Source organism: Parasteatoda tepidariorum, chromosome 7, assembly GCF_982258835.1.
Source record: "Parasteatoda tepidariorum strain Cologne lab strain chromosome 7, Ptep-v5.0, whole genome shotgun sequence".
Classification (NCBI taxonomy): Eukaryota; Metazoa; Arthropoda; class Arachnida; order Araneae; family Theridiidae; genus Parasteatoda; species Parasteatoda tepidariorum.
The window spans coordinates 108,107,205-108,119,800 of NC_141761.1; the positions used below are offsets into that span (position 1 = coordinate 108,107,205).

Genomic DNA, 12,596 nt, shown 5'->3' on the forward strand with positions numbered 1-12,596 from the left:
CCCTACCAGCGAAGTAACTTGAACCCTCATTGGGCCAATATTCACGAATCTTGGGTCAATAAGGGTTTAAAGGGCGCTATTTTCCCATATTAGACCTATATAGAATTGTTTAATTATCCCATATACTTTACAGCCATTTTACAACCAATATTGGCCCTATATTGATCGTATTTAGGCCAATATTGGCCCTATATAGGTCCAATATTAAAAAATCTAGACATCTCAATATTGGTCTCTCGGTACATGTTCATAAAAGACCAATATTGAGCCAATTTTGAGACCAACTGGGGGCCAACAACCACAATTTATTTCGGCGTACCTTCAGTCCATAGCGTATGAAAGCGCCAATCATTTTACAGGTTTGATGAAATGCTTGGGAGTCCGTATGTGCATCTGCTGAGCTGGATTCGGTGAGATTATTGCACTCTCATGTGCAGCTCTGCTGCATTTTGCAAGATACTCTCTAATTCAGACTTCTTTTTCCTCCCTCTGAAATTGAACCAAAAAATCTCTCGATCTTTTTATAGAATCAAGAAAAGAGTTCTGAGTCAGAAACTTATCACTTGATTAAATTTAATTGAAAATTAATTAAATTGAAAATTATTTTGCATTTTGTTAATGTACATTGTGCTTAAAAATAATTTTTTGCTTGCTTAAAAAGTACTTTAAAGATGCGTGTTGTTAAGAGACTGTTTGTTGAGATATTTGGATACGCACCCTGATTTAACTAGGGGTCAAATATAATCTTTAAAGAAACGATGTGATATTTTGGTTACATACTTTTTTCATTTCAGTTATAGATGTCGTTTTTGTGTAAATTAAAATCATCTCTTATGGAATACTTTGTTCAACCGACATTTCGAGAATTTCGTTCTGCCATGAACAGATAATCAAAACTTTGAATTTTTTTAAAAAATTGTTTACCTTCTCATCTTCGCTAAATTTCGAAACGAACTAATAAAAAAGAATGAAGTGCAAAAGAAACCTTGGAATTTATTTTCTCTGTAGACCAGTGAAGAAGAAAATTCCTTAAAAAACCATTCGAAACGCATCAACAATAAGCTACCGTTTACAAAAAAAAAAAAAAAAAAAAAAAAAAAGAAATCACGAAAGGGAAGGGGAAGAAAAAAGGTGAGTGAGATGCGTAGAGAATCTTCAGGTGATGTGTTTTAGCTGGCGAAGCAGAGATGAAATCGAAACGAAAAAGTAAGATGGAGAAAACGAAACGAGATCTGATAAAAACCAGCTTAAAAATTGCTTCACGTGTTAGTGGGAATGTAACGCCGTTATAAATAAGCGTGATAGAAGGGCGGTAACACGCAGACGATTTGAAAAACGGAAGATAAAAAAAATACTTCTCAACTCCAGCGTGGAGTGCGAAGAAGACATTAGGTGGTTATTCTCCGTTCTTTGATCCGAGAGCATTATCTTCCAGGCGCGAACCTTTGCATCATGCGGATGTTTCACACTTAAATCCAATCTCCTTTCCCCCCCCCCCTTCCTTCAACCTTTTTTTAATATTTTTTTTGTCTCATTCACGACTTATATTTTTCATGGTGGCAGACGATCTTGAAAATGTTGCCATTTCGTGGAAACTTCTTTTCATGCTCATCATCATTACGTTGGCTCCCTCTTGTTTTGGATGTGATGGGGGAAAAAAATTATAAGAAGAGAAAAAAGGGAATATGAAAAATTTTGGAAGTAGAACGGTGTAAGTTGCAAAGTAAGAACTCGTCGGTTAAAGACTTTTAAAACGAACGTTTTTTGGGCAAAAATTATGTTTTCAATTCACCATTAAATTCTGATTAACGATTCTGGATTTGTTTTAATTTATATTCTCAGCACTTTTTAATCTTTTTTGAAAGCCATAGTATTGACTGGTCACATACTTTACGTATGGATACAGCAAAAGAAAAGGGAAGAAAGCTGCTTACTGGATTACGGAAAAAATAACTGACTTCCACCACATTTAAGAGGGTTTGTTGAAAACATAAGCCACCGGAGCCCTTTTAGAGTGATAGTTAAAACTAAGTGAATTGATACATATCTGAAAATTTTTGCCTTTGAGGTATGCACTTGTACGAAAAAAAAAGTCAATAGTGACGTCAATATATGAAATGGCATTCTATACGGAGTGCGTAGCGGTTTTAAAAAGTGCTTAAAGGTGCTTATTTTTAATTTACGTTTTTTAAAAGCCCTTAAAGGTGCTTTTTTTCATTCAGGATTTGTAAAAAGTGCTTAATTTTCTGCCTTTAAAAATATGATTTTTTATCTTTACCGTTTCGATTATCGTTCGAAATTACAAAAAATGCATGATTTTCACAATTTTCTCTGCAATATTTATCAGGCACTAGTTATTTTATCATGATTATGTAAAGTTTTTGAAAATGGTTTTTCGAATTTTATTGATTTAATGTTTATAAATTAAGAACTTGAGATGGAAAATGATAGAACTTAACGGTAGAAAAAATTATTTTTATTACTGCACAAATCCTAATTACGATTTTTTTTTTTTTTTTTCTTTCTTTGAGTGCTTGAAAAGTACTTTAAAGGTGCTTATTTTTTTATTGAAAAATCTGACTAGGCACCCTGTCTCTAGAATGAAACCTCAACATAGTGTGAAATATTTGTTCACTTTTTATGAATAACAAAACAATAATTTTAAAAAAGTGTATAAATATTATAACTTAAACTTAAATATTATAATAAAAAATAATAGCTTAATAGAATTTTCTATGATAAGTTACAAAAACAAATTCTGGATAGTTTTGTGACTTATGTCCCTTTTCTTCTAATCGTTTCATTTGGTGAAATCGGGGAGAAAAAAAAAAGGTTTTTAGTGTGGAGATGCACTAAAGCCACCGGATAATTAACGGATAACCCTTTTCCCGATTCTGATTAGCCTTTCTATCATGTCTTGGATTGTGATGGCCATTAGAGTCAGAATTTTTCATGAAAGGAACTTGTAAGGGGAGGGGGAGTCAGAAAAAGAAATAAAAAAAAAAAGAACGTATATGTGCCATGCATATATTTATACATGAATTCCGCGAATGAAAATGAAGGGCATAAAAAAGATGGAGGCGTAAACATAAGGCTGCGCGGAGGTGGATCGCTTTTATAGCCTGCGCGTTTTCCCAGTTTATTTCGTTTTTTTTATTTACATTGTGTTTGTGAAAAAAAACCTGATGTCTTGTTTCTGGAGAGTCACAGCAATTAATCTCGTTTATTCACAGGAATGAGAAGATGATGGAAAAAAAAAAGTAAGCTTTGGGGTGTGAGGTTATCTTTGAGGTGAAATGGGAGTGAATTATTGTCTTGTAATACAAATTATCGTCCGGAAGAGGGGAAAAAAAAAGCTGAATTGCTTCGAAATCGTGTTAATTTTTTTCTTTCTCTTTCGTAGTTTTTTTTATGTTCTTAATTGTAGAGTTTATACTTTTTTGCCCCTCAGTTCAAAACTATTTTAACAACCTGTTTCCGTTGTAGAAAATTGAAGGAATAACTAATTGGATGTTTTTGGATTTGACTCTCTATTATAATACGTTCTTTCATATTTAAAAAAAATAATAATGAACTGTTTAATTTGTTTAGTGCCATTTGAAGGATATGTGTTTATAATTGTCGATTGGATATTCGCAAACGACGTCACGCGTGGGTCAGCTAATCAGGTTCGACTGACACGTGTGACGTCATTTGCAGGTATCCAATTTAATCTGATCCGAAAATTGAATCGGCGTAATTATAAACCCAAGTCTTTAAGCTCTAACGTTAACACGCTTTGCATAACCACCTGATTCGACATAGCCATGTGATTAGTTGCCATTATGTAATATAGACCCCTGGTCGCTCAAGGGATAGAGCGTTCGCCTTGCCATGAGATCGATTCCCAGCTCTGGCTGGTCGAATGCACCGACCAGTGCTGACCTAAAATATCCTCAGTGGTTAAAAGGATCATACGTTAGAGTCCCCTTGTCGTCAGGCTAACCGTGGGAAGTTTTCCTTTCTTTCCTCTTCGTGTAAATCAAAGGCGGGTTAGTTCCATCAAAAAGTCCTCCTCGAAGGCAAATTTCTTCCAATACTTGATCCAGGAGTTCCCTTGTCTTCTGGATTGGGTACAAAATGACAAGGCTACGGGGTTGAACATTAGTAGTCGTAAACCCAAAAGTAGGGTCGGCTGTTCAACTACGGTTATAAAATAAAAAAATTAACTCAATGTCTAAACAAACAAAGGTGAAACGTACTATAAGATGACGACGTCATATTATAAAATCATGATGCATAAATTTTATAACGACTTTTATAAAATTGTGTATCATGAATGCAATTATGAACCAATTATGTATCATTCTCGCAACTTAATGTTGTGTAGAAATTGCGATTATGTGTATGAACCTGTCTATCGAAACTTATTTTCAAGTGGTGGGTATAGTGTTGCAGTGTGTTTGTAAAAATTAAAATTTCATAGCATTTTTAAGATATTGCCAATTTATCTAATTTTTTACACTGATTATATTTGACAAGTTTTTCATGATATTCGTTACTGTTAGAATTCATTTATACCCAGCGTTAATATTATTTTCTTTTTCTTTACAGGTAAGCAATTGATTATTGTTGACTAGTGTCATCTCTTGACAAATCAGTAGAGCACTAAAGGTACATTTTCTTAGAATAAATACTTGATAAAGTTGCTAAAAATTACCATAAAATCTCATTATCAATTACTCTAATAAGTGTAGTGTAATGTTTATTTTATTTTTATGACCGTCATTTAACACCCGATCGATCTTTCAGTTTACGACTATCCATGTTCAACTCCGTATCCTTGAATCCAAACCAGAAGACAAGGGAACTTCCTGGATCAAGTATTTGGAGAAATTTGCCTTCGTGGACTTAATGATGGAATTAATCAGCATTTGAGTTACACGAAGAGGAAAACGTCCCACGGTTACTCATCCACCATCCGTCTACCATTGAGGATATTTTACGTCAGTACTGTGGTCGGTGCGAACAGGGTGTGGAGTTCGAATCAACCAGCCATCGCTGGCATTCGAACCCGGTTCTCCCCATTGGGAGACACCACGCAGATTGTGCATTTCTATTTCTGCCTCTGTTTATATTCAAAGTAAGCTTAATCGTTGGTGGTAGACCGATCATGGGATAGGGTCCCCTTGCCGTTAGGCTAACCGGGGGAGGTTCTTGTGGTCTTTTTCTCCATGTAATGCAAATGCGGGTTAGTTCAATCACAAAGTCCTCCGCGACGGCAAATTTCTCCCAATGCTTGATCCAGGAGTTAGTTCCCTTGTCTTCTGGATTGGTTTCGTGATTACAAGGCTACGTAGTGGAACATTGGTACTCGTAAACCCGAAAATTGGATCAGCTGTTCAATGACTGTTATAAAATATTAAAAAAAATGTTATCGTTCGAGCCGTGATGTTGCTTAGGGGATAGCGCGTTCGCTTCCACTGAGGTGAACCGGGTTCGATTCCCAGGGATGACTGATTGATACAAATTCCGCACCCGGCTTGCATCGCAGTGCTGACGTAAAAATATCCTGAGGGGTAGTTGAATCATGGGTTAGAGTCCCCTTGCCGTTAGGCTAACTGTTATAGGTTTTCGTGTTTTTCCTCTCCATGTAACGCAAATGCGGGTTAGTTCCATCGCAAAGTCCTTCACGAAGGCAAATATCACCCAATACTTGATCCAGGAATTCCCTTGTCTTCTGGGAAATGACAAGGCTACGGAGTTGAACATTTGTAGTCTTAAAGCCAAATGTTCAATGATGATTTTAATATCAATCGTTCATTAATATGCATTCGAAAAACACTGTTGAGATTTGTAAAAGCATTCGGCTGGTCATGTAACGATTTTGAGATTTTTTTTTTCTTCTTTCGAGTTCTGATTTAAACCATTTAACATACATTAATTAAAGAAAAACCCTTACACAGAGAGAGAGTGAATAATGATCCCCATCGAAAAAGACATGAAAACGGTTTAAGAATACATTTCCGTGAACTTCGACCATTTATTCTAACCATAACGAGATACAATCCATTTACCTTCCAAAACTACAACATTTGAAATTATTTTTACACAATGGCGGACATTAAAAAAGAGAGAGAGATTTGAGGCGTGTGTGGGGCCCATTGATGGTCGAAGTCACGACACCGTCTGTTCGATGTTGGCAAATTACGCCGGCAATTATTCATGGAGCATGCACTGACTCCTACGCTGCCATGGATGTAGTTAGATCGATGTTAGATCACATTTCGTAACAATCCATTACGACACTTAATAGAGTGAGAGGAACCAATTGCTTCGATGAAATGTCAACTAAACCTCCTCTTTTTATTTATTTTTTTTATGCTTACGTTGCTCTGACATATAAAAAAGAAATGTATTATCTGGGATTACCATTCTATAGGAAAAACCTGGAAAATACGAGCAATTAAAAAATCATCTAAAGTAATAGGGGAGTTTTGAGTTTTTCTTTGCCAACTGGGAGAATACAGATAATTTTTGTTTCTTATTTTCGTCTGTTATAAAGTGGTGCAATCTATGGAATATTTAAGGATGATATTTCTGCTATACTAAACTATTTCATTTACTATAGCATTATTTATTTTAATACGCAATTATTTGTTTTTTTTTAATCATTATTTTAATTATGATAACAAAAAAAACAACAAATAATTGAAAATATATATTGACGATTATATATTTTGACCAATATAACTAATAGTTGTTTTATAATTGTCAAAAAATGTAACTGTAAGGAGCACAAATGTTTACGCAATTTTAAAATGTTGTTATAAATGACGAAATCTTAGTATTTAACGAAATAGTTTACTTACATACGAAATAGTTCACTTTAACTGTTACAAAAATATTATAAAAATAATTATTATAAAATTACTTTTTTTAATGAAATTATCATTGACTCATCTAGTTTTTCTCTTCAATATTTATCAGAGATTTGTTATTTTATCATGATTATGTAAAGTTTTTGAAAATGTTTTGCATTTTGTTCGTTTCATGTTAATAAATAAGAACTTTCAATAGTTGAAAAAAAAAAAAATTTTATTATTGCACATATCCTATTTATGAATTTTTTTCTTGTGGAAATTGCTTAAAATATTTTTTAAGTACTTAAAAGGTGCTTATTTTTTGTTAAAAATCTGACTACGCACCCTGAAAAAGGCTATAAAAATAATTATAAATTTTTTTTTAATGAAATTATCCTTGACTAATGAAGTTTTAACTCTGCATATTTTTTTTCCTGCTTCATTAATTTTGTAGATATGGCAAAATACGCAAAAAGGGAAATTAGTATTAGAGGGACCATACCTCCCTGCTGACAGGACCATTGCGACTATTTTTATCTGATTGCGGATATTCAACTTGTTTTGAAGATGAAAAATCTGAAAAGGTTGAAGTAAAAGTCTATAATCTTAATCCTGTTTGCGATTGATTTACATCAAAACAATCCATGTATAATTGAATATTAGAACATAATTTTCGTGCTGTTTTATTTTTGCACGACAAATATCTCGCCATTTTATGAATAAAATATAATTTTATATTTAAAATAAAAAACCCGATACCAATCACTACGAAATCGCTTTTTTCCCCCTTCTTTTTTTGCTAACTTTCTGCTTTTTACGAAATTGAAAGTGCTTTTGATATTAAAGAACTGGACTATAGGTGATTAAATTCTTGGTTTTAATCGCTTATAGGAAGAAAAGAAAAAGAAAAGATAAAAATTTCGATGAGGGAAGTAAATAAATTTAAAAAAAACTTTTGTACTAACGGAGCACAAAAAGCTTCGTGAATGAAATGTTTCAGAGTCTTCTTCAACGGACAGTGAGTCGCGGAGGAAGAACAAAAAAAACAGAATTTTATTTTTCTAAGAGCTTTTTTAGAAAAAAAAAAAAAAAAAAGCGGAGGTAAAATAAATAATAGGTATGGAGAGGTTTAGAAATAACGATATGACACAGAATGAGGAGGTGAAAGATGGGGCGCACGCGATTCTTGTACGATAGGGGGCTTCGTGGGGCGTATGGAAACGGATTGCAAAGAGAGAGAGAGAGGATCGATCGAAGAAGGGGCGCCCCCTCTTGTACAGGGCGCTCATCTGCCAAAGGAAGTAGCGTGTGTTGCGATTTCGTCTCTTCATTCGCCCATAGGTAGGTGGTTGTGACGGAACGCCGTTCCGGCTGTGTAGCTAGCACCCGCGTGGATAGTCATGACGGATCCGCAGATCTTGTGGTGACAGAAGATTGCCACCATTGTCTGGATTCTTACGTCTTCTCATGTTTGTGTGCAAGCTTTTCGTTGTGTTAGTGGTGCTTTATTGCCACTGTACCGTAGCGCACCGTATTGGCGGTGGGCACCGGTGGTATTCATGGGCCGCTTCCGGTCATCTAAGGCATCATCGAGGTATGCATTTTCAATATTGTTTTTTTTTTTTTTTAAATCTTACTTATTCATACATGGTGCGTAGCATTTTTAAAAAGTGCTTAAAGGTGCTTATTTTCATTTTTTAAAAGCTCTTAAAGGTACTTTTTTTACTGGGTGTCTTTAAAAAGTACTTAATTTTCCTTTTTCGAAAATAAGATTTTTTTTTCCTTCTTTACCATGTCGATTTTCGTCACGTATTGTGCAGAACTGTGGTTTTCATTTTGTTCTATTCAACGTTTTCGCATTCAAACACGGTGCATTTCGGCTTACTGTCGGTCAGTTGCGTATGAAAGCGTCAATCATTTTACGTGTTTGATGAAATACTTGCGAGTCCGCATGTGCGTATACAGAGCTGGGTTTGGTGAGATTCATGCACTCTCATTTTAATATTCTCTATTTCAGCCTTCATTTTCTACCCTCTGAAATCGAACTGAAAAATCTCTCGATTTTTTTTATGGTGGCTAGTATAATCAAGAAAAGAGTTCCCAAAATTAATTATTTTATTATGATCATATGAAGTCTTAGCATTTTTTTAATGTACATAGTGCTTAAAAAGTACTTAAGAGGTGCTTGTTTTTGTTGAACGATTTGGCTAAGCACCCTGTCATAGCTGCCAACTCTACTGGATATTCCAGTAGACTACTGGATTTTGCCCGTTTCTACTGGTTTAATAAAAATTCTCGTTTATGTACATTTTTAGAAAAATCCCTAAAATTGAGTAAGTTTCCTAAAAAAATCCCTTTTGAATAGCAATTTTGCACAAATACTTGCTTAATTGAATATTTAAATACGTATTACTAATAGACGATGAAGCGGGCCTCACGTATAAAAATCAGTTTAAAGCTTTTTTTTTTGTTCTGAAAGGTTCAGTTTGTTTTTATTCAAAACTCCCTTTTTAAATTAGTTGAAAATTATCTTTTAATTTCAAATTCATTTAATGTATTGCAGTTTTTCCATTTTGATGACCCTAAAAATTCCTAAAATCCCCTATGTGTAAAATATTTCGTACATTATGCAACAATTATCAACGAGAATCCAATGATTGTTGCCAAAACCTTTGAATGAATCAATGATAATGTCAGTTCGAAAAATATTCTTAAAAAAAAAAAAAAAAAAAAAAAAAATTCTTCAATGTTCTTTTTATTTTTTTTATTTATTTTTTATTTTCTTTTTTTTTTTTCTAAACAGAAATGAAGGATACGTTTAAAGATTTTGAAATTAGCAGAGTCAATTTTCAAAAAATGATGCTCATTATAGTAATTCAAGACAAATTAGTGATATCCTTGGATAGAAAGGGAGAGTAATTATCTTTTTCTGAGAATTACGATGTCTGCGACCCCAAATCTTTCTTCATCTTCTTTCGTTCCGAAGTCAAATTTCGTTTATTGCACTATTTACTTTCGTTCCATTGAGTACGTATGGACATTTAAGTCTGGCACGGTATGCCTTCCTTTATTTATTATTATTATTTTTTTTAAGGTCATGTGTCAATAAACACTACTTTTATTCTAATCCTTCTATTTACCCTCCAAAGTCTTTATTTTGTTTTGTTTTCCTTAGCTCTAATTTTATTTCTTTAATTTGATGTTTTAATGTATTCTAATAGTTTAATCCTCTTGGTTTTTATGTCTAATTACTCGTGATAGACAGATACACAGATTCGTAGTATACAGCTCTAACACAAGTAGCATTGTGGAAACACTATATATTCATAGACTAAATAGAGAAGTAATTTTAAAAAAATTCTTAAATTCGACTGTTGAAACAAGTTATAATTGAAAACGTCATTAATTCGACGACAGGTAGCATTAGAAGACATCATAAATCTGATGTCAGTATTCGAGTATAGTGAAACTTCAATCAATTTCTTCAAACGAGTATAATGAGTATTCGTCCATCAAAACGTTTGAGCCCATTTGTGCCTAGCTGTCTTTCAAAAAAGGTAAAAGTGGTAGTATTTTATCGTTAGGTTTTATGTTGCAGTAACAAAATAATCCTGTCTACCATAATCTATTTAATGTAAACATTTATATCAGAAGTCAACGCACAGTGCTTTTAACTAAATTTAGAAGTTAATAGTATAGTCAGATATTTTGCAATTCGATTTCTCAAACTTTTCTACAGATTTTATTCAAAATTTGCATCCTGCCATATGAAAATACATTGTTTTAAATAATGTTAAAGTTTGTATAACCTTACAAATCAAACTTTTTCCGGCTGTTATTAAATAAATGAATTTTATAATTGTATTCAAAATCTTTTGAATTCGCTTTAAAAGTTTTCGATATAGGGCGAAATGCTCAAAAAACTAAATTAACATTAACGGGTCCAAATTTTTGACCGCCCTCTATTTGGGACCTTATTTCCCAGACTGCGGCTACCCCCGATATTTGGGGGTAAATGAATTATTTGACTAACTTAAAATTGCGCATTCCTATTAGTTGTGGTTTCGTGTTGTTAAGTGCTGCGGTGTATTTGTTGTCCTGTAATAACGGCCCGCCTTGATGGGTTTACCGCAAAAATAGATGCAGCGCCATTTTTACTAATTGCTATTTATGGCGCTGCAGTGTTTTTGTATGTTAACCCCTTTTTTTCCCCATGGTGAAGAACTGAGAAAATAGAGAACTGAAACCATTATTGTTAACGAGAGATGGATTTTTTATTCGAGTGATGCAAAAAGGACGTAATACTTGTTATTCGAGAGATTTTATTTTTTTTAAATTCGTGAATTTTTTTGTGCATGAATTTTACGAGAAGAATTCTTGATAGCTATCGATTGTAATTAATGATGGTTTGTTAGTTAGGTATTACCTAATTAAAATTAAAATGTTAAGATGAGATAGGTAGTTTTAAACACGTTTTAAAGTTTAAAAATATCTGGCTAACTAAAGCATAAATGAAAGGGAAAAAAAAAAAACATGCAACGAGATAAATTAAAAATGAAAGAACGAAACAATTTATGGAACAGCAACAGAGAGTTGTTGATTTTTGATGAGAATTTAAGGTTCATACTAACCTGTTATTTTTAACCTGTCGCCATTTATTTTGCAGGGTTATACCCAACCCTTTACCGGGTATTTTAATTTTATATTGCTTAGTGTGGTTGTCAAATGTGTTTTTATATTTAAAAAAAAGAAGAAAAAAAAACTGTTTCTTTAATGCAGCTTGATTCGTTACAACGATTCGTACATATAGCTTGATTCGTAATTTTGGATTGATTTTATCGTCTTTTGATAGTTAATTTCTAGCTCGTCGTAGTATTATACAATTATGTTTTCGAAAAGAAAATTGTTATGTTTGTCTAACTATATTTATTTTCCTTCCTAAACATGAATTACTTACCCATAATTGAAGTATTTCGAGGATGAAGGTATTTAGTGACATTTTAAGAAAACGTGAAATTAGACGGCCAAGTGTATGTGTTACTGTGAATGACCGAAATTAGTGTTTGTTGACTTCCACTGATGAATGTTGACAATCACATAGTCACTTTGGTAAATGTCCGAAATCGTATATACTAGGTCTAGTTAAATGCCACTGCCCAGTATACATTTAACCAATATGCCCTACATCAATATTTTCTTAAGATCAAGTGCCACTGCCCAGTATGCATTTAACCAGTACTCCGAACACTGATGTTTCTCCTAATCTATCCACAGCAGATATTAAAATATCGATTAAATATAATATCAAATTGAATGTAACAAATATTTCGGACATACACCAAAGCGACTATGTGTGTGATTGTTGACATTCACACTGGTGGCTTCGCAAACCATATAAGATTGCGTAGCAATTTTCGGGGGTTGGCGAGCGTTAGCGAAGAGGAGGCGCAACCCACTAGTATATGATATAAGATGATTCTCATGTAATTCTCATTCATTCTCAAAGCATTCAATTTCAATTACAATACACAATTTTTGTATATTATTACGAGTAATTTTGGACCCACCAGGTCCCTCAATTTTACCTAAATTAGTCCAATATGATTTTCAGAAAAAATCCTATCCATTTTTGTTAACAAATTTGATCTAATCTAATGGGGATACCTGCAAGTGACGTGGTGTCTCGATCCTGATTAATTGTTGAAACGTGGCATTTATTTACGTAACAACTGTTCTTTCCATTCTATTTCGAGT

At 33.4% G+C, this 12,596-nt stretch overlaps 1 protein-coding gene across 2 annotated transcripts in view; it reads left to right on the forward strand.

Moving 5' to 3' along the window:
• Positions 1–12,596, forward strand: part of LOC107449704 (semaphorin-2A) — a 328,119-nt gene that overhangs the window by 121,569 nt on the left and 193,954 nt on the right. The window contains exon 1 of one of the 2 annotated variants that reach the window (XM_016065315.5): positions 8,076–8,436. The exons of the other annotated variant lie outside the window; for it this stretch is intronic. Coding sequence (XP_015920801.1) covers positions 8,310–8,436 — 127 coding nt within the window. The 5' untranslated portion in view covers positions 8,076–8,309. Of the gene's footprint in view, positions 1–8,075; positions 8,437–12,596 lie in introns of those variants that run through there. 2 annotated transcript variants of the gene reach the window in all.